At 41.7% G+C, this 20,958-nt stretch overlaps 1 protein-coding gene across 1 annotated transcript in view; it reads right to left on the bottom strand.

The window, feature by feature from the left end:
• DNAH9 (dynein axonemal heavy chain 9) overlaps positions 1–20,958 on the bottom strand; it is a 259,117-nt gene that overhangs the window by 33,377 nt on the left and 204,782 nt on the right. The window contains exons 60-62 of the mRNA XM_072990379.2: positions 19,047–19,240; positions 15,021–15,169; positions 8,521–8,648 (exon numbers count right to left, since the gene is read on the bottom strand). Of these exons, the coding sequence (XP_072846480.2) occupies positions 8,521–8,648; positions 15,021–15,169; positions 19,047–19,240 (471 nt within the window). The remainder of the gene's footprint in view (positions 1–8,520; positions 8,649–15,020; positions 15,170–19,046; positions 19,241–20,958) is intronic.

Genomic DNA, 20,958 nt, shown 5'->3' with positions numbered 1-20,958 from the left:
GATTTTTTACCTCCCTTGCCAGCATTAACAACACTAGGCCTTGAAGAAAGTACAGTAGAAAAAGTCAGACCAAAGCACAACGCAGATCGTGCACATGAATGACATCATGGCCTCACATACTCCTCTCCCCAAGCATAATCAAATATGCAAGGGTAACTATGACAGCTTTTCCAAAGTCCTTTGCACTGGGTGCTGAACCAAGCAACAGAAATGCAGAACGCTGATGGGAATACTCACTGCAGCTGACTTAATTGAATTCCTGAGTGCCTTTTTCAGTGCCTTTACCCGTTGTGGAAGAACACAAGATGAAAATCCAGCCACATGGCTCTGTGGGGCAGCCTCCCTTGCAGTCAGGGACAGATTGATGGGCAGCTCCCAGACAGTTCATGACCCCTCTAGTGCTGCATACGTCATTGCCTTTCCTCATGAGTAACAGCAGTGGCAATAAACAATAAGCAGAGATAAGTAAAAGCGATGCTTTTACTTATCCTCGCTTGGGGAGAGGAAAGCGATGACAAATCTTGACAGCATGTTAAAAAGCAGAGACATCACCTTGCCAACAAAAGTCCGAATAGTCAAAGCTATGGTTTTTCCTGTCGTGATGTATGGAAGTGAGAGCTGGACCATAAAGAAAGCAGGCCGCCGATGAATTGATGCCTTTGAATTGTGGTGCTGGAGGAGACTCTTGAGAATCCCCTGGACTGCAAGGAGAACAAACCTATCAATTCTAAAGGAAATCAACCCTGAGTGCTCACTGGAAGGACAGATCCTGAAGCTGAGGCTCCAGTACTTTGGCCATCTAATGAGAAGAAAAGACTCCCTGGAAAAGACCCTGATGTTGGGAAAGTGTGATGGCAAGAGGAGAAGGGGACGACCAAGGATGAGATGGCTGGACAGTGTCTGCGAAGCAACCAACATGAATTTGACACAACTCCGGGAGGCAGTAGAAGATGGGAGGGCCTGGCGTGCTCTGGTCCATGGGGTCACGAAGAGTCGGACACGACTAAACAACTAAACGAAACGAAGAGATAAGTAACTATGCTTAATTGGCATTACATATATACTCGGACTTCAGAATTCAGCTTTTTTTGGTGCAGAATGCTTACAGGCCAGTAGGAGGGGAATCGTGGCTTCAAAATCTGGTTAACTAGGGTCATTTCTTTCCTTGGCTTTTTCTTGCTGCCTTTTATTCCCTAGCTTCTGTTGTGATGGAACTGGTGGTTTGTATTAATTACTATTCTAGTGGTTTATCACATTTCACTATAAGCTACTCTGCATAAATAAATATAATAAAGAATGATACATATAGTTCCAGCTCACCCCTTTCTCATCATCTTTAAACAAACAGGGGGGAAAAACATAAGTAATACCAACATCCATAGCCAGATGAGCAGGCCAGGTTCTTTTTTCAAAATGAGCTCATAAATGAGAGCTGCAGAATCCACTCATAGGAATTGGGACCTGGATTTCACCTCTGGCAATGGGGATTAGAAAGCCCTCAAACTTGTTTGATAAAGAGCTGTTAGTCTGACAAGTGTCTTGCCACACCACCTGTCTTAGTTCAAAACACATGGTTTCCTATTTGGCTGGGGTGCAGAGGTGCACAATAACGTGGAATCCCCATATCAGAGAAGTTGGGATAAAAATCTAGTTTACACAGTTAGTTAGGCATCCTTCAGTCTCGAAAGACTATGGTGACGTGCTCTGTATGGAGGACTTGGAACAGCGACTAGTGTGGCTGAGGAGGCCAATTCTAGAGTGACAATCTCTTCCACACTGAAGACAAATCCAATCTGTCCCCTCTCCAGCTCCCTGGTTTTGTTGCTTTTGTGACTTACTCTTTGCCTCGGCCTGCTGGACAATGTTTACACACTAGTTAAGCCAATTACAGCCAAACTAAAAGTATTATCTAGTGGTTGGAGGAAGATGTTGTACTCAGTTCACAGTCCTGTTTAGGGCGTGTTGAATGCCTTTTGCTTGGTTGTGTAGATAATGCCCACACCAAAACCAAAACCATACATTTCAGTCTAGGGCAGGTGACAGGTGAGGTACTTGACAACTGACAGCTCTCTCTGTCTCACAAGTTCGGGACATTATAACCCACACTGCCAAGGGTGAAACCTGAAACTTTCCATCTCCAAGCATGTTCTGCAGCCTTCCTTTTAGGGCATGTTTTAAACAAAGAACCTGCCCCGCATATCTTGTCCTGGATTTTGAAACTGTCTTGGTTTTTTCCCCCTCCACCACCACTCCCAGCTCTGCAATGTCCAACCTGATGAAACTTTGTAAAATGCCAAAAGCTAGCCTCAGTGTGTGAGATTTTAGTAGTCTAATAAAGCTATCGCTCACCTTCAGAATGTTTATAAAGACTACACTGTCTTTTTTTAAAACGTTTTTCTTTTCTTTTCTTCTTCTTTTTCTTCTTCTTCTTTTTTTTTTTTGAAAAAAAATCTTCTCCTGGCCTCAATGCCAAAGAAAGCAGAGAACAAACTCTGAAGTAAACCCACAAATCCTGGGCTCAGTGTAATCCAGGTTTAAATCCATCAGTAATCACAACACCAACAGCGTATGCAGTACTTTCCATCTCATTTACCATCTCTGCTGAGACCACTGGGCTGGAAGAGAAACACAGCCTTGAAAGTACACCAGTGATTGAATTATCCATACTTTGCAAGTAGGGACTACAGAGCACAGAGGAGTTGCCCAGCCTCCTCCATCCTGAGTGCAGGGTGAGAGAAAAGCTCTATACCACTACTCTATAAAAGGTAAAGGTTCCCCTTGACATTTTTAGTCCAGTTGTGTCCGACTCTAGGGGGTGGTGCTCATCCCGTTTTCAAGCTGTAGAGCCAGCACTTGTCCAAAGAAGAAAGCCTATTTGACCATGCCAGGTTGCATTTGGTTGCTGCTGCCCACCTGGGGAAAGGTGATATCCAGGAATAAAATGGAGGGCAATAGACAAGGACTGATTAGAGCAAAAAACATTGAGCAGAAGAGCTATCTGCTCAGTATGGCTTCGTTAGGAAATTTTGCTTTGTTGCTGGCACGTTTTAGAACTAAAGCAATAACCAGGAACACCTTTCCTCAGGCAGCATCTGCTTAGCTGTATCTGGAGGAAAGCTGTGTCTCCTACCAAGGTAAAGGTAAAGGTTCCCCTTGACAATTTTTGTCCAGTCGTGTTCGATTCTAGGGGGCGGTGCTCATCCCCGTTTCCAAGCCATAGAGCCAGCGTTTTGTCTGAAGACAATCTTCCGTGGTCACATGGCCAGTGCGACTTAGACACGGAACGCTGTTACCTTCCCACCGAGGTGGTCCCTATTTATCTACTCGCATTTGCATGCTTTCGAACTGCTAGGTTGGCAGGAGCTGGGACAAACAACGGGAGCTCACTCTGTCGCATGGATTTGATCTTACGACTGCTGGTCTTCTGACCTTGCAGCACAGAGGCTTCTGCGGTTTAGCCCGCAGCGCCACCATGTCCCTACTCTATAAACCTGACTGTATAGATTCGGCCATAAAATATGAAGAAACAAATGAACTTAGTGAGCCATATTGACAATAACCATCAAAGGACAACTTGCAGCCACATGTGCCCTGCACTGGATTCTTCCAGCTGCTTTCTACTGGCAGTACTGGGAGAAATTGGAGAGGTTAATGGGTATGGTTCATGCTTTCAGAAAAGAACAGGCATTAAAGTCAAGCCTGAATGGAGCAGCTACTCTGGTGAAGCTTTTTTTCCCCTTTTTTCTTTTTCTTGGACCAGATGACTCTGATACACAACAAAGCACTCTAGGAACCTGGCATGATATGAGCATCCAGTCTCTTGCACTGCCATATGCACCAGACAGAAAAGACTGATTCCATATGTAGCCAGCAAATTGCCAGACATTCCTAGGCACCAGGACAGATGCGTTCTGCAGTTCTGTGTTCTCAGCCCCCCTGCCGCTGAATGAATAATGAATCCCCAGAGCCTTGTGACTGTGCTTAAGTGTGGAAGATTTCCTATTGCTTCTCTATCCTTCCCATTGACTGAAAAGGAGTGGCTGTTCTGACCTGGTTTAAGGTATGCTAGTTTTAGGGTATGCATCTGTTAGACCTGGAGCTGCAATAAGTCTTTCATTTTTCCATTTCCAGTCTTCATTCAGTCTGAAGGCAAAAACCATGTGTTACATCGTCTAGAAAGTTTCACTTCTCCTTCTTTGTTCAGGTGATTTACCAGGTCTTTGCAGTCATCTGGGTTTTCACAGGCCAAAATTCAATCACCTCTGTAAGTCAGAATACATGGTCTACTTGTTGTTTCTCAGTGTACTGTAGAGATGTGGGTCTGCTTTGGTTTACAGTGGTGCCTCGATTTATGACCATAATCTGGCCTTGTTGTTAGTCATGCTTTCTAAGGCCCACTTGACTTCACTCTCCAGGATGTCTGGCTCAAGGTCAGCAACCACACTATCTGTGTCGTCCGGGACATCCAGATCTTTCTGGTATAATTCCTCTGTGGATTCTTGCCACCTCTTCTTGATGTCTTCTGCTTCTGTGAGGTCCCTACCATTTTTGTCCTTTATCATGTCCATCTTTGCACAAAATGTTCCTTTAACTGCTCCAATTTTCTGGAACAGATCTCTGGTTTTTCCTTTTCTGTTATTTTCCTCTATTTCTTTGCATTGTTCATTTAAGAAGGCCCTCTTGTCTCTCCTTGCTATTCTTTGGAAGTCTGCATTCCATTTTCTGTAATTCTCCCTATCTCCCTTGCATTTTGTTTCCCTTCTCTTCTCTGCTATTTGTAAGGCCTCGTTGTACAGCCACTCTTCCCTTGCGAACAGGACAGCCATGGTGGTGGTACACCTTTGGTTCAGCATCTGGGTCCTTCCTCTATAATCCCCTCTAGTTCTGCAGCTTCCTCTGGATTTGCAAGCTTTTCTGGCTCATACTCTTCACATTCCAGTTTTGCCATGCCCCTGTGGCTGAGCACCATTGTTTCTTTTTCTTTTCCCTCTTCTTTCGTTTATCCTCCTCGAAGGGGCACACCTTCTGGTTGGTGTTAGCTCTTACCCTCGTCAAAGTAAAACCCTCTGCTGATTGCTATTTTCTCCCTTTTCAGATCATTGCTTAGCATCTCTTTGTCTACCAGTATTCTTTCTTTAGTTGTGTTACCCAGTTTGGGCCTCTTCTTTTCTGGGATATGATCAGAGACATTTGACCACTAGAGCATCTTACAGACGACGTCTCTCTTAACCTCTGCTGCTTGGTAACCTGTTAGTTTCTGAAATCTGGGCCCAGAAACACGAAGCAGCACCTAAGTTAACTTGTGGATTCAGCCCTATAATTGAAATGACTGGGAAAGCAATCATATCCATATTGTTTATTCTAGGAAAATAAGAAAGTTAATTTGAGAAATACATGGATAGATAGAATTAGGATTCTTATTACTTTTCTTACTATGATAGGAATGTGGTGAGCTGTTGTAGCTGCTTCACACCTTGAGAACAAATGTAAGAGGTTTTTCCTGGAGGTCAAGAAAGAATGGTTGGAAAGAAAAATGTGACATCAGCAAACCTGAGAATATCAGTCTAGGCTGAACGGAGGTCAGCTTTAGGTCAGAGCAGGTAGAGAAAACCTGAGGAGGCCTTTCTCTTTGCCATACAAAGACATCCTCCTTTGAGAAAGAAGTGATAAGGGATGTTGTGGATGAGATCTTGTTCAAGTGGGTTGGTTTTGCCCAGAAGAAGGCCCTGTGACAAGTGTCATGCCTAAATAACTTTCAAAGATTTGAATACTATGAGGCCTCGTGGTGCAGTGGTTAAAACTGCAGTACTGCAGTCAAGACTCTGTTCATGATCTAAGTTCGATCCTGACAGGCTCAGATAGCCAGCTCAAGGTTGACTCAACCTTCCAGCCTTCTGAGGTCAGTGAATTGAGTACCAGCTCGCTGGGGGGAGGCCATGTCTAGCTTGCATAATTTTAAAAAGTAAACCTTCCAAAGAGTGTTTTAAGAACTATGGGGTGGTATATAAGCAGTGCATGTTGCTTTTCACATTGCATACTGTTTGTGATGACATAGGTCATAGAAGCCAGAAGGTAATTTCTAAATGGGATTTGTAGTCATGGAATTCGCTAGAAGGAATCCATCTGCTAGCATTCTCTGACTCTTCCCTTGCATTCACTGACATTTGCTTGCTTTGACTGTCAGTCCTGCTTGCTGAATTCTAGACAAAACAGTTTCAATGTGAGACATGTGATTCTAGTCAGAGAATGCTAGCAGATGGCCAGTTATTGGACTGAAGCCACTTTAGGACTTAGCAAGTCAATAGGAAATGTTAAATTCCAGGACATTTGGATGAAGAAACATATAAGAATGTGCAGTAGAAGACTCAAGCCCAAGAAGAAAAAAACAGCAGCCTCGGTGAAACTCACCATCACGGCTGGCTCAAAGTTTCTGTTGGCCTTGGGCAACCGTGTATCAGCGAGACACCTCCCCTCCCCTGCACTAATTTAACTTGCCTTTTCCTCAAACTGCATTTTTTTGTTCTTCAGCCAGTCCCCTGTTTTTGAAAACTAAAATATAGTGCCCATATTATTGCACTTCCCAAGAGGATGAGCAAGTGCAGTCCATGAGGGAGGCTTCAGCAGCTCCCTAAGAAGGATCACTGGTTTAAGTTCCCATTGTGTGACTGCTCCTACAACAGTTCAATCCAGCACAACTACATCACAGATATTTACACAACACCAGCATTTAATAGGCTTTTGGCACAAATGATGGACTAGATATTATTGGATGCCTTTTGTGTTCAGTAAGTCAAAAATTACAGCATTATATTGAAAGAAAGCAGCCTACTACTTCTCATCTTACTTTCATTGTTCAGGAGTCTTGCAAAATTATTCTAAAATTACAAATTACTTTTACAATGCTCACAAAACATGATGGCGGGGTGTGTGTGACCTCAGCATCTCAGTCCTATGTTGGAGATACTTGAAAGGGAATGATGAATGTTCACAGTGTAGACTTATAATGAGATTACTAGATCTGAATAAAATGTTTTCATGCAGTCATATGACCCTCCATGCATTGTATTTAAAAAGACTAAGGAATTCATTTCAACATTGTATTTAAAATATGTATAGAGTTAACTGGAAATTCCAGAAAAGAGACCAGCACAGGTTTAAAAGCATGAGCTAACAGCACAACCTTCTCTGTGTTTATTCAGAAGTGAGTCCCATTCTATTCAATGGGGCTTAGTCCTAGGTAAGTGGCTATAGGATAAGTAGCTATAGGACTGTACCCTAAATCAGTATGTGCTCCAATAAACTATACTGCTGTTGGTTCATGGGCACAGAGAGCTCATGCTGGGGGCAGCTTGAGTACTTCACCCAAAAACTTAGTATATGGGTATTTAGTTCCACACCCTCTTTTTTAAATCCATATTTAACTCCCACTTTTAGTTCAAATCTATATTTACTGTGCTGCCAATATTATTGGCTCCTATCTCTCTTAAAATATTTGTTTAGAGCCAAAACCTGTGGGGTTGTGGTGTTGGCTGTTTCCTTTGTATTTCTTCACAGCTAGAGATCAAAATGTGAAGAGAAGGCTGTTGTAACTGAAGTCATCACTTCTTCTGCTGGGTTAGCAGAGTTGGATGCTTCCCGGGGGATTACTTCTGCTCCTCATCGAGGTATCTCCCTCGAGGGCTGGCTCACCTTATTGCATGGCTGGACTACCAAGTAGACTTTGCTTCCTCCTTTGGGCAGCATGTGGCACAAGGACTGGATGGGCAGCCTGATGCACAGCCTCTGCTTGTGCATCAACTCACCTGTAATCCGGGACAGACTGATGGGCAGCTCCCAGATGGTTCATAACCCCTTTAGTCCTGCATAGGTTATTGCTTTTCCTCATGAGTAACAGCAGTGGCAATAAACAATAAGCAGAGATAAGTAAATATGCTTGGTTGGCATTACATATATACTCGCATGTCAGAATTCAGCTTCTTTGGTGCAGAATTTAGGGTCATAGCAACACACAATCTATCCCACAACCCCAGACTCTCTCACTCCAACACATACATATCAACACAATAGGGTATACATAATCTGAGACAACCACTGAGACCTGACAGATCTGAAGTGATGGCAGGTACCCTTCTGAATAAGAGAGCTGAATGTGCATTAGGTATTTGGAGGTGGATAAATGTCAGAAAAAGAATCCATCCAAGAGCTTATGCAACAGGGAATGCACTTACTGAAATCCCTCTGAAGAGCACTGATGGCAGCAAACAGGGAAGCCACCACAGAGTTCCTCCTTGTGGTCTGGTTGCCCTTTCTGTTGTGTTAAGCGACTGGCACCCAATTTCCAAACTATAAATAGTGATAATCTAAAAGCCTTATGGGTCTCATTGAGAGGCAGCCTATCTGCCAATCTATCTCCACCCATGAAGAATGAGCTGTCAGCCCATGTTGATTTCATCTGCTCCTACAACTCCTGACTACAAGGGCAGCTGGTAGTTTCCCTCAAAATCAAAACAGAAACGGTACCTGCAGGATAACCCAATGTCCCTTGGCTGCAGCGAGGTCTAAAGCTTGCTCCGCCACGGCCTCTTGGCCTTGCCCAAGTGAGACGTTGTGGAAATTCCTGTTGTTAAAGGTGTAGCCAAGTTTCTTTCCTGAAAGAGGAAAACCAGCTTTTCAGCACACTTGAACAAAGGGATGATTGCCCTCCTCCAAAAGTCACTGTTAATGAAACACCACCTTAGAAAGGAACTATAATAATTGCACTGTCTTTTTTTTTCTTTCAAAGTACATCTTCTGAAATAACTAAAAGGTTTCCAACTTATTTTATCTGTTGTTGTTGTTTAGTCATTTAATCGTGTCCGACTCTTCATGACCCCATGGACCAGAGCACACCAGGCCCTCCTGTCTCCCACTGCCTCCCAGAGTTGGGTCCAATTTATGCTTTGTGCTACATTTTATCTGTAGCACAAAGCAAAAGGAGTATTTCAGCCTTTAAGTCTAAATGTACTATCCCCTTTGCAAGTCCAGGATAAATGAAAAAAAATCCATGTTTTTAATGATATTAAATATATCCTGCCGGCTAAATTTAATATGCATGAAGCCAGCTATTCCAGAATAGCAGCTTTTGCTTACCTCCACATTAGACTGCAGAGTACACCAGACTGGTAACTAGAGGGCTAATTTCCGCATAAGAAGTGAGAGCCAAACATAACATTTTCTACCTTGCTTCACAATAGGAAAGTTTCTTTTCTTCTTAGCATTTCTTTTCTTTTGGATGAAAGAAAGGTGGATACAAATACACCTGATCTGGATTGGAGAGCAGTGCATGGAAAAGTAAAGTTAATTCTTTCCTCTTATGCCATTGTCTTGCCACAAATTGCACAGTCCAGGAGCCATTCTTTGATCCTGAAGGTGCAATTTGCTACAAACAGCATTTTCAGGAGCAAATAGCAGTTCGGGGTAAGAAAACAACATGGCCCTATTGTAGTCCTAATCCAGAGTCCCCTCTCTGTGGCTGCTTTTCTTAAATATGAGTTTCCCCAACACTAAAAGCAGTAGGAGTAACATTCTACTGATGGAATGTGCAGTGGGACTCTGAAAGCCTTTCCCAGTTGGTTTCATTTTCAGGCAGTAAATACTCTCTTCCCATGTATTGTGGAAGAACCTCTGGCAGATGCGCAAACTCCAAAGTTTTCGTACATTGGGCGGGGGGAATGCTGTCACTTCTTCATTGAAACCCAAATGCTTTGTGCACCATGGGTGATTAACACAGACACAAAACTGTGTAATTCCAGAGTAGAAAGGAAATTCCAAATCAGAAATCAGGCAATTCAAAAACTGAAATAATGCAAAAAGTTATGTTGTCAGCCGCCTAGAGTGGCCTTTTAGGCCAGATGGGCAGGGTATAAATCAAATCAAATCAAATCAAATCAAATCAAATCAAATCAAATCAAATCAAATCAAATCAAATCAAATAAATAAATAAATAAATAAATAAATAAATAAATAAATAAATAAATAAATAATACAAACACAACTCATAACTATGTCAAAAAGAAAATAAGTACAGGATTATCTAGATGTAAACAGTAGCCATTTCTCCCTACTATGTTGAAGACACTTCCTCCTGCTGACTTGATTGCTACTTGTTTACTAAAAGCTTCAAAGATGAAGGAACCCATTCTAAAAGCTGATATCTCAAGTAGGGCTATCAATGTTGTCTTAAGACCAGTGGTCTCAGAAACTATCCAATACAGATTTTTAAACGGATCTTATGAGGTCAACACTGCCTAAAACATCTGTGTCTGAAAGTACTATCGCAAAACAGCAACCATCTTGGTCCCCAATGAACAAAGCCTCCTTGAAATGCTTTAGAGGCTCTGAAAAACATGTGGTCTAATTGATGCCTCGTGTCCTATGCTGGTGCTTCTGTCTTTACCGATCTCCTTTTTTTAAATATCCCTCCACTCCATATACCATCTTGTTGGAGCTCATTGAGCTTCTACTGTGAAACCAGAATCTAACAAATGCTCTCAGAATTCCAGTGCTCCCCACTGTGGAGGCTTTAATGCCACAGAAGGCGACTCAGTTGAAAGATTGTGTGCAAAGGAGAGAAGAATATACTTAGCCTATGAATTACAATCACTAATGTGCAGTTCTATATTTTCCTTTCGAAAAGTCTTGAACATAGTGACAGGCATGCTAGCAAAGAGGTGGTCTTTGTGAAAACACCCAAATCACTTTGGAAGGATCTTCAGTGAACGATACATGTGGCACGAAGGCATTGTGCAGCCTTCTGTAAAGAGGTGCTCTCGAGACATCTTATGTGACAGTGTGAGCAGCATGGGCTCCTGCTTGTGGTAAGGTGCATGGATGAGGATTTCTATTTAATGACTCAAAAATGAATCAACAGCCGGACTCACTGCATGTACACAGTGCAAAGAGGTCCAAACGATGCACTGAGTGAACATGGTCCCATGGAGGAACCAAAGGATTAAAGTGGAAACAGAGAATTAAAACCGGTCACTTTCACCTCAAGCAGCTAGCTACAGTGGGGTCTTGACTTAAGAACGGCTCAAGTTAAGAACATTTTGACTTAAGAACCACTCTCATAGGAAAATATTGACTTGACTTACATACTTAGATTTGAGTTAAGAACTGAAAAAAAATACACGTGGGAGGCAGGGAAAGTGCAAAATGTGAACTTTCAGTTAACTGTTGGCCAGTGAAAAGGGTGCCTGTCTGCTTCCTCACTCCTCCCAGCATTTAGAGAGTGGATTGGGAGACAGTCTTCAGACTGCCTGGTACTGCCTGGACTGTATTTTCCCTGCCTTCCCTGAACCTTTCTTGACCTAAGAAAAAAAGAAACAAAATATCCCCCTCTAGTGGTCGAAGGCAGAATAGCAGCTTCCCATTAGTTTCTATGGACGGAAAAGAGCAGATACAGATCAAATGGTTTTCAATGCATTCCTATGGGAAATGCAGATTTGACCTGAGAACTTTTTGACTTGAGAACCGCCTTCCAATACGGATTAAGTTCTCAAGTCAAGACTGTACTCTAATGGAACAGGTAGAATGGCGGAATCCTTTTAACTATGGAGGGTAGCATTCTGATCTTGGTTGAAAGAATACAGGCTGTAGGCATTCTTCAGTCTTGAGAGACTCTGGTAACATGCTCTGAACAGAGATCCTGGAACAACGTCTAGTGTGGAGGCCAATTTGAGAGTGACAATCCCTTCCTCTGAAAGAATACAGCTGCGTAAACATTTGCCACAAGGGCATTCCGCTAGGTGTTCTCTCCGTAGAGTTTGTTCCACAAGCTCGCAAGGCTAGCAAGGGAAAAGGAGCATGCCACTGATATGTATTGGCTGTGGCAACCCAATCGAATATTCATGAAGATCCCTAGATTAAAATGACAAAAGGCTAAATGTCTCTTTGCAGCTTGAATAATAAGCCCAAACATCAATCTCAAACTTTGAAGTCTGAATCTACATTTACCTAGAGAGCAAAATAAAATAAAGTAAACTGGGAATGAGCCATAGGGCCTTTTCACACATGAACACAGACAACTGCAATGATTTGTGAGGCAAACCTATTTGTATGCTTAGCATTATGATTTACATATGCTAATTACCCAGGGCATACTTCTAGCACCAGCACTTGGCACAGAAACTGTGATTTCCTCCCAAGGCACTCAAGTTGTAAGTTGAATAAACAAGAGAGATAAAAGGGAGGATAGAGCAAAGGATTACAATACACATGTTATAAATATGAGCTGAAACTGTGTATATGTACTGCATTCTTATGAGTAGCACTTATACATAGAATTTCTGATTAAAATCACATTTTGTAAAGTGTTCACATTGGTCCCTTAAACTCAAAAGTGGCTTCATGTTCAAAACCCTACACAACTGAAGACAGCAAGCAATTCAGTGGGCTTTCCTTCTTATGAATGGGGCCAGAATGTGTAGCAGGGATGCTGAACAAAGCGAGGGCCCTTCACAGCCCTCCTATGGCCCTTCGGATTGGCCTGTGCTGAAATATAAATTGGTAGCTCTGAAAAGCATTTTCCATAGGGTGGTTTGAAAGGCGTTTTTCCCCATGAGGACACGTCTACGTACTGGCCCAAGATAACTTCCAAAGCGGTGGTTCCCAACCTTGGGTAACCCAGACTTCCCTGGACTGCAACTCCCAGAAATCCCTGCCAGCACAGCTAGTAGTGAAGGCTTCTGGGAGCTGCAGTCAATGAACACCTGGGTTACCCAAGTTTGGGAGCCACTGTTCTAGAGCCATTGTTTCAGACCAGGCTTATAGCCTTTTATATCCTTCCTTATATGAGGGCTGGGAGTACCCTACAAGGGGACAGGTAGATGAATCTAATGTAAGGCTACTGGGTCTCTGATAAGAAACAGGAAAGGTCTCTCCTTGGGGAATATTCACTTAATTAGTTGTGGACAGTGTCCTTGTCTCTATGAAATGGCTTGATCCAAGCTTAATAATATTTATATGGGAGCCACATAGATTGGCTGATATTTTCAGTGAGTTAGTTCTAAACATGACTAAGCCAGGATGCTACCTTACTGCACTACTAATGTGGCTTCCTCAAAATTGTACCTTTTCTCTACTTCACAGCTGAGAGATATGGAAACTAGGCTGCACAGTGACTGCAGAGAGGGGAAGAAGACACAGCACAGTAATTGTCCATAGGTTGAGAAGGACTGGTGAAGAACTAGTCTTTAAAAAGCATGTTTTCCTTTCTGAGGGCTCATTCAGACTGCCATTTGTCCCACTGCTTGGTGCACTGTGGGGATAAATTGGCTCGCTCTTTTTTCTGGTGACCACATGATGTAATTGCTAGAGCACACCAACTTGCCCCCAGAGCACCTCAAATGGCACCTTTTTTGGCCCCTTCTTCTTCTTCTTCTTCTTCTTCTTCTTCTTCTTCTTCTTCTTCTTCTTATTCTTATTCTTATTCTTATTCTTAGTATTATTATTATTATTATTATTATTATTATTATTATTATTATTATTATTATTATTATTATTATTATTATTATTATTATTATTATATTCTACTAGACCATTTTCCTGGGCTCCATGATCACTGCAGATGGAGACAGCAGCCACGAAATTAAAAGACGCCTGCTTCTTGGGAGGAAAGCGATGACAAATCTTGACAGCATGTTAAAAAGCAGAGGCATCACCTTGCCAACAAAAGTCCGAATAGTCAAAGCTATGGTTTTTCCTGTCGTGATGTATGGAAGTGAGAGCTGGACCATAAAGAAAGCAGACCGCCGACGAATTGATGCCTTTGAATTGTGGTGCTGGAGGAGGCTCTTGAGAGTCCCCTGGACTGCAAGGAGAACAAACCTATCAATTCTAAAGGAAATCAACCCTGAGTGCTCACTGGAAGGACAGATCCTGAAGCTGAGGCTCCAGTACTTTGGCCATCTAATGAGAAGAAAAGACTCCCTGGAAAAGACCCTGATGTTGGGAAAGTTTGATGGCAAGAGGAGAAGGGGACGACCAAGGATGAGATGGCTGGACAGTGTCTACGAAGCAACCAACATGAATTTGACACAACTCCGGGAGGCAGTAGAAGATAGGGGGGCCTGGCGTGCTCTGGTCCATGGGGTCACGAAGAGTCGGACACAACTAAACGACTAAACGAACGAACGAACTAGACCATCACTGTTGTGCTGGATCACTTAGATTAAATTTAAAAATGTATTTGCCTTTGTGTGAATTTCCAGTCAAAACTGTGGCTGCAAGCAGTTTCTCAATCGGCACTACACAAAAAGCAAAGGAAAAAAAATAAATTAAATCTAAGTGATTCTGTGTATCAGGTCTAGCACAGGCAAAAATAATAATTTCTCTTCCCCTACCTCTCCTCAGAGGAGCAGGGGAAGTGTTCAATTGACAGAGAAAGGACCCAGAGTATTGCTTGAGGTCAATATGCCATTTGGACTCAAGGATCACACCGAATGGCATACCACTCTTCCCCCTAACCTTAAGCGACACTATTTAGACTGCTCTCGCTTGCACCAAAAGGTGCAAGATATGCACCTAGATATATCCTTAATGTTCCATGAGAAAGAACAGTAGGAAGGGTGGAAGATATTGGGACTGGGGGTGGGGGTTGAATAGATATGGTTGAAATATATAAACAACAAAGCCAAAATAAAGTGAAAGATACTATCCTTTACTGAAATGCTACTAAATGCTTTTTTCCAACTTGAGGCGTCCCAATGTGTTGAACTACAACTTCCATAACCTCCAGCCACTAATGAAAATGGGATCACAGGAGTTACGGTTCTGAAGAGCCCACTGTTAAGGAAAGCTGTTCAAACCTGCTTCAGTCCATGGTACAGGGACAAAACAAGCTCACCCTGACTGATGCTCAGGGGAGGCATATTCCAAAAAGCAAGGACTGTCCATGCTTGGGGCCACCAAAGAGACTATTTTTTCCTCTGAAAATGTGCACACAGTAGTGACATTTGATTTAACTGATGCAGTTAATTTACCGTGTTTCTCTACGTCTTTCAAGGGATCAACTCCAGGTGACAGGATAAAGAACATTGGAGTAGCAGGTCCTGACTCCTCAAATGATGTTGCAAAATCCAGAGATCTTCCTCCCACATATTGACTCCCAAGCTTTTCTTCCACAAAAGCTCTATGGGAAGAAATTACTGAAGATATTAATGTTCAGGAAACACAATGCATTCACCAAAACAAAACAAAAAATCAGACATGGTGTTCAGTTTAATCAAAACTCATACAGTACTCATTAAGATTTCAAGAAGAACTAACTTACAAACTTCAGAAAACAGTGAAAAATCTGTATTTTAGACTAGAAATATTTATGGTGTTAATAAGAAACCTTAATATTACCAAAACCAATGACACCAATATTATTACTGCTTACTTCTACAAACTAGTCAAATAACTATAACCATTACATCTTTGGCACAAGGTACAGAATATTCATAAAGACAAAAGCACTGGGGAACATGAGGGTCTAAAAGCATAATTGTGGAGAAAGACAAACACTGGTAATACTTTTACATTACTTCCACTCCCTTCCCCTTATAGAAGTTCTTGTTCTGATCCATCAACTTCTAAAAATCTCCACCACATAATCAGAAGAGAGGGTTCATTTGAACCACATACCCAATGCGTCCTAGGAGGCCTCCTAGTGCTTTGAGCCTATGCAAAGAATATCAACAATGTACATCAAAGCTTAGGAGCCTCAGGGCAGGCTGCCAGTGGACCTTTTCATATCCAAAGAAAGATTTTATATATTTTGGTATATTCCTGCCACACACCAATCTAGGATCCACAAAATATAGCTGGAATTTTTTTGCCATATGTATTAGTAACACTACTAATCCCAGCATATGAAAAATGTACAGTGGTGCCTCGACTTATGAACGTCCCTACTTACGACCATTTTGAGTTACGACCAGCTCCAGCCACAAAATTTTGCTTCTTCTTGCGACCAGAGCTTCCACTCACGAACAGAAAAAGGCAGGGGGAAAAGGCGAGAAATTCAAATTGCTAACTGTAGGTGATGACGAGGCTGCTTCTTTGTAGCTCTTTCGCCCCAGCAGTTAGAGTGAGTGTGTCAGAGGAGGAGGTTTGGGGCCCTCCTTGTGCTTCTGAGTGTGTGTGCGTTTGCAGGGAGGCTTTGGGCTGCCTTGAAAGGTAAGGTGCTGTTTTCTGCTTTTTAAAAACTGTTCTGTGTGTTTTTGTAGCATGGTTTTGAGCTGGGGGGGTTATGTTTCTGTGCTGTGATGTGTCTTGGGGGGTTGTTTGTTGGTTGGTTTTTTCCCATTTCTTGGGGAATTTGTTGCTTTTTGGAGTGTTTTTTCCCATTTCTGATGGGTCTTGGGCAGTTGTTTGTTGGTTGTATTTTTTTCCATTTCTGATGGGTGTTGGGGGCTTTGGTTGCTTTTGGGGTTTTTCCCCATTTCTGATGGGTCTTGAGGGGTTTGTTTGTTTTTTGGCTTCCCCCCATTTCTGATGGGTCTTGGGGGGTTTGGTTGCTTTTAGGGGGGTTTCCCCATTTCTGATGTGTCCTGCATGCTTCCCTTGCTTTTTCCTTTGTTTTATTAGTATTTCTGACTTGCCCCCTTTTTTCTCTGTGCATTTCCAATCTGCTCTGTTTGTTTTCTGTGCATTTCCAATGGGTTTTGCACACTTGATTGCTTTTCTTTTCTTTTTTCCCCTTTGGTCTGAAGAGATTAATCACGTTTCCAATGAGCCTTGCAGTGATTTGGGGGAGGGGGCTTTTTTTTCCCACCAGAACAGATTAATTGCATTTCAGTGCATTCCTATGGGAAATGGTGCTTCGACTTAACAACCATTTCGAGTTACGTCCATCTTCTGGAACAGATTATGGTCGTAAGTGGAGGCACCACTGTACTGTGGACACTTATTTTGCTGAGTTAGGAAGCCATTGTTAGATAAGCTACTTAAAGGATTCAGCAAGTGTTCTTAGATATGTGGGTAATATATATTCTCTTGGAGTGAAAAAGTTTGAACTCTTTTCAAGAGTGAAACCAATGCCCTCATCTACCCTAGAGAAAGTCAGGGGTTACACGTTGCAGTCCACAATATTTGGAGAGCACCAGATTGTCTAACCTAGGCTAAACTTGAAACTTTGTGATAAACGAGTGCACATTTGTTTTCCTGTTCAGCTGATGTATTGCAGCTCTTGTAAGCTAAATTGGACTATGGACGTTATCAAAATGTTGCTTGCAAAAAGAATAAGAAGTTGAATAATGAACAAATCCTGATGGAGCAAAGGACCTTTTGCTTTTCTTAAAGTATTTATTCTAACGATTCTTACATGCCTGTCTGAAGTTCACATGTCGTTCAGTCTGCTCCACTAAATAACTCATAACTTCATCAACAACTAGCATCAGCTAAATTTACTACATTTTCCTATAGTAACAAATAACAAATGCTACCAGGCATCCTTTTAAGTACAGGCTCAGAGAAATAATAGGCACAATTCACTAGCTGAAATAGCAATGAATTATGGAGTTTGTTTCTGCTAGATTTTTTTTTCTTAAAACTTCAGACATGGGAAGGAGAAGGGCAGATCTTGTGCTAAGTTCTGCTAGAATCTATGAAGCTGCCATACATGATGACGCCAACTGCTGCTGTTCTTCTCCTTAGATAGGTTGTACTATTTTTAAAAAAACTTCTTTATGTTTCTCAAGAAGCAATAATTTCTAATGAAAACTTATAAAACAACCCCCTTTAAGAGAACAACAGAATGGAAAGTGGTGTTGTATGTGTAACAGGCAAGGAGAGTGAAATAAATTATCATGGCAGCGCAGGATTTATGATGAACATTAAAAACGGTATCCCATTTTGCTCAAAGGGTGCCTCATACAGAGAGTCACAAATACAATTTTAGAATATCATAAAAAGCAAATTAATTAAAAACAACAATAAATGTTGAAAGCATAAAACACAATGGCAAAATAATTGCAGTTGTGGTTTAACTAATAGTTCTTGTAGATTCACAATAAGAGTGTTTACGTGTGTGTAATATATATTACACACACCTACTTGAGATTTAAGAAATCCGAATGCAGGAGAAAGTGAAATAGATGTATTTCCCTATTGCTAAGGATGTTCTTTTAAAGACAAATCAGGCAAAGCCAAAGATGTCTCTACTACCAAAGATTGCCAGGATAAAACCAGCATGGGATAAAACATCCTGATTAAGACTAATCAGCTTGCCATTGTGCCAAGCACTGTTTGTAACCTGGGGTGGTTCACAATGTCTGATGCAAATTTATTTTCCTGAGTATATTTTCTTTCCTCAAGAACAATTTTAGCAATTGGCAGAACATATGCAAATCTTCTGTAGAAATCAGCCATTCACAATAAATAGTCTTGAAGATTTCCTTTTCTTCATTTGACAGAAGTAGCTTTGGTGCAGAGTTTGAAAGGCTCAGACATTAACGTGATTTCATATTACATTCAAATACCAGCTTTTCGCATTTTGTTTTGTGTCATGTTTGGTATTTTCAAATAAAATCTTTTAGATTGGCTTTCAAAACCTGTTATTTTAATTAAAGTTCTGGAATGCTCTGAAATGTCACTCCACATTGTGTGTGTGTGGGGGGGGGGGGCTCATTTAGTCCCATTTTAAACTTACATGAACACCTAAAAAATAGGTGTCTAAAAGACAGGCATAAACTGTATTTGCAGCAGATGGACATCATAACAGAGGGTGCACGATCACCACCCTGTAGATAACAATCAGTGCTGAATGTGGCTGAGGTTTAATGGATATCACTGACACAGTCTGTTCTGATTAAGTGGAGAGCAGGATGAAGGGAGGGAAATCGCACTGTAGCATTAAAAAATGATTCATTCTAAGCCAGGGATGCGGATGTGTAAGACCCAGACATTTAAGCATTTCTTCTGTGACTCATTTGGCATTTCTTGGACCCTCTGCTCTAAAGGTGAGTTTTCTGCACTGCTGGACAAAGCATGGTTCAGTCACCTTGCTTGTAAACAGGCCTTACCTGACAGCATATGTCATGCGGTCAGGCCGTATGGCTCGCATCATACACAGCTGCTGTAAAGCAGATTTATTCTTCCACTCCTGAGGAAATCTCTCCTTTTCAGGGCATTCAGACTCCACAAACTTCTTCCACCGCTTGGCAGAGCCCTCAATGTCCCGATCCAAATTGCGAAATTGTTCCATGGAAGACAGTACCTAAAAGGCACAGAAGAAGCACTGCTTACAGTCAGGAACACCCAGCCCCCTGTAGGTACAGCCTTTACTATTGCTTCCTGAAGCCACTAGCTGCTGTAAGTTCTTGAGCCAAACCTCCTGCCTTTCATGGCTAGCACTGTCTTCCTGCATGTGCAGGGTTTTGTTTTGTTTTCTTTTGAAGTTTATTGTTATTTGTTTGTTTCTCAGGGAAGAGGAAGTTAGTGTGGATCACTTAACAAATTCTTTGAAAACATGCAGAATTTAGGGGAAATCTTTCAGACTTCTGAGAGCACCAAGGGGCTTCTTTAATGTCAACAGCGGGGGGGGGGTACTTTAAACGTGTCCTCTTTAAACACAGCTACAGCAGCAACCCAAAATTTTGCTACCTCTTTCATTTCACTTAGGTTTACAATGGAATCACAAAATTATAAGTACTAAAGGATGAAATTAGGCCTGAACAGTCTGTTTTCTAATCCGTAATAGTTTCATATGCATTCTCTCATAATTCCATCCTGTCTCTTAATAGCATCATTCCACAATTATCTTTTTAAATGCATAATCATTTGCATTAAAATAAACTTTTTTAAAAAACAAAACACACACTTCTGTAATGATTTTATGCTAAAATAAGCATTTTATGTATGCATTGATAATACACAGGTTGGTACACTCCAAAAATTATTGCATAATTCATAGAAGTGTGAAACCCAAAGCATAAACCAAAGTTTCATCCATATATTAGTCTGGGAGGTGTGGATAAGGCCAGTTCACATAGAAGTCTGGAATGAATAAAAATACTGAGCATTGTTGTTTTAAATGTAAAACAGCCAACACTTCGCTGATTGTTTTGTCACTAAGCTATCTGGCCAACTTCCATTTGGAAAGCAAACTCTTAATTCAAAGGATCAGTACAAACAATGAATTATTTGCTGCCTTCTTCCAAACTACAGTTTTGTTTTGTATCATTCATTTATTTGGGATGGCTTTTGGGGAGGGGGGTTGGCTGCATTAGCTGAATTATTCAAGTCATCAGCCCAAGTCTAACGAGAGTAGAAATAAAGCCATGATGGGTATGTAAAACTTCCATCAGCATGTCATGCAAGATCTACATTTTAATCGCCCTTATTACCAATATAGCATTTGACAAGCTCACTCCGTCTGCCCCTGCCAATCATTCCCCAGTTTATCTTCCAACCATGTTATTTCTTTTATACTCAAAAGCTAGACTGTCTGAGCATCATTAATTCATATGATACTTTGGAAGACATGCCCCCATTCCTCTCAGCCAGCAGTTAGTGAGCCTCAGAAGCAGGAAGCCCAACTCCGCTCCAATAAAGAAAGCTCTTCCCACATTCCGGAAAAAGGGATGCTGCCAGCAGACAACTTGCCATCTGTAAGGGTTCCCTCCCACCATCATTGACTGCTACGCTCAAAAGGAACATTAAAAAAGAGGTATCTAGCTGGAACCAGTCACTCCACTGGCAGGTAGTCAGTGACTATTTGGAGTCCTGATGGAATTATCCTCATTGCCATTTGACTCCTGCGTTACATGCTGGCAGCAAATAGGTGCCTTGCTAGAGGCAACTACATTCCGTAGCCATGAGCATCTGCCTTACATTTAAGTTCCTTCATTTAAGGGGGTGGGGGCAAATATGCAATGTGTGGTGTCTCAGATGTTGTCAAAGTCCACCTCCTAGCAGCTGTAGCTGGAGAGCCAA

Source organism: Pogona vitticeps, chromosome 2 (genome assembly GCF_051106095.1).
Source record: "Pogona vitticeps strain Pit_001003342236 chromosome 2, PviZW2.1, whole genome shotgun sequence".
Lineage (NCBI taxonomy): Eukaryota > Metazoa > Chordata > Lepidosauria > Squamata > Agamidae > Pogona > Pogona vitticeps.
This window is presented reverse-complemented; position numbering and strand designations above follow the sequence as displayed.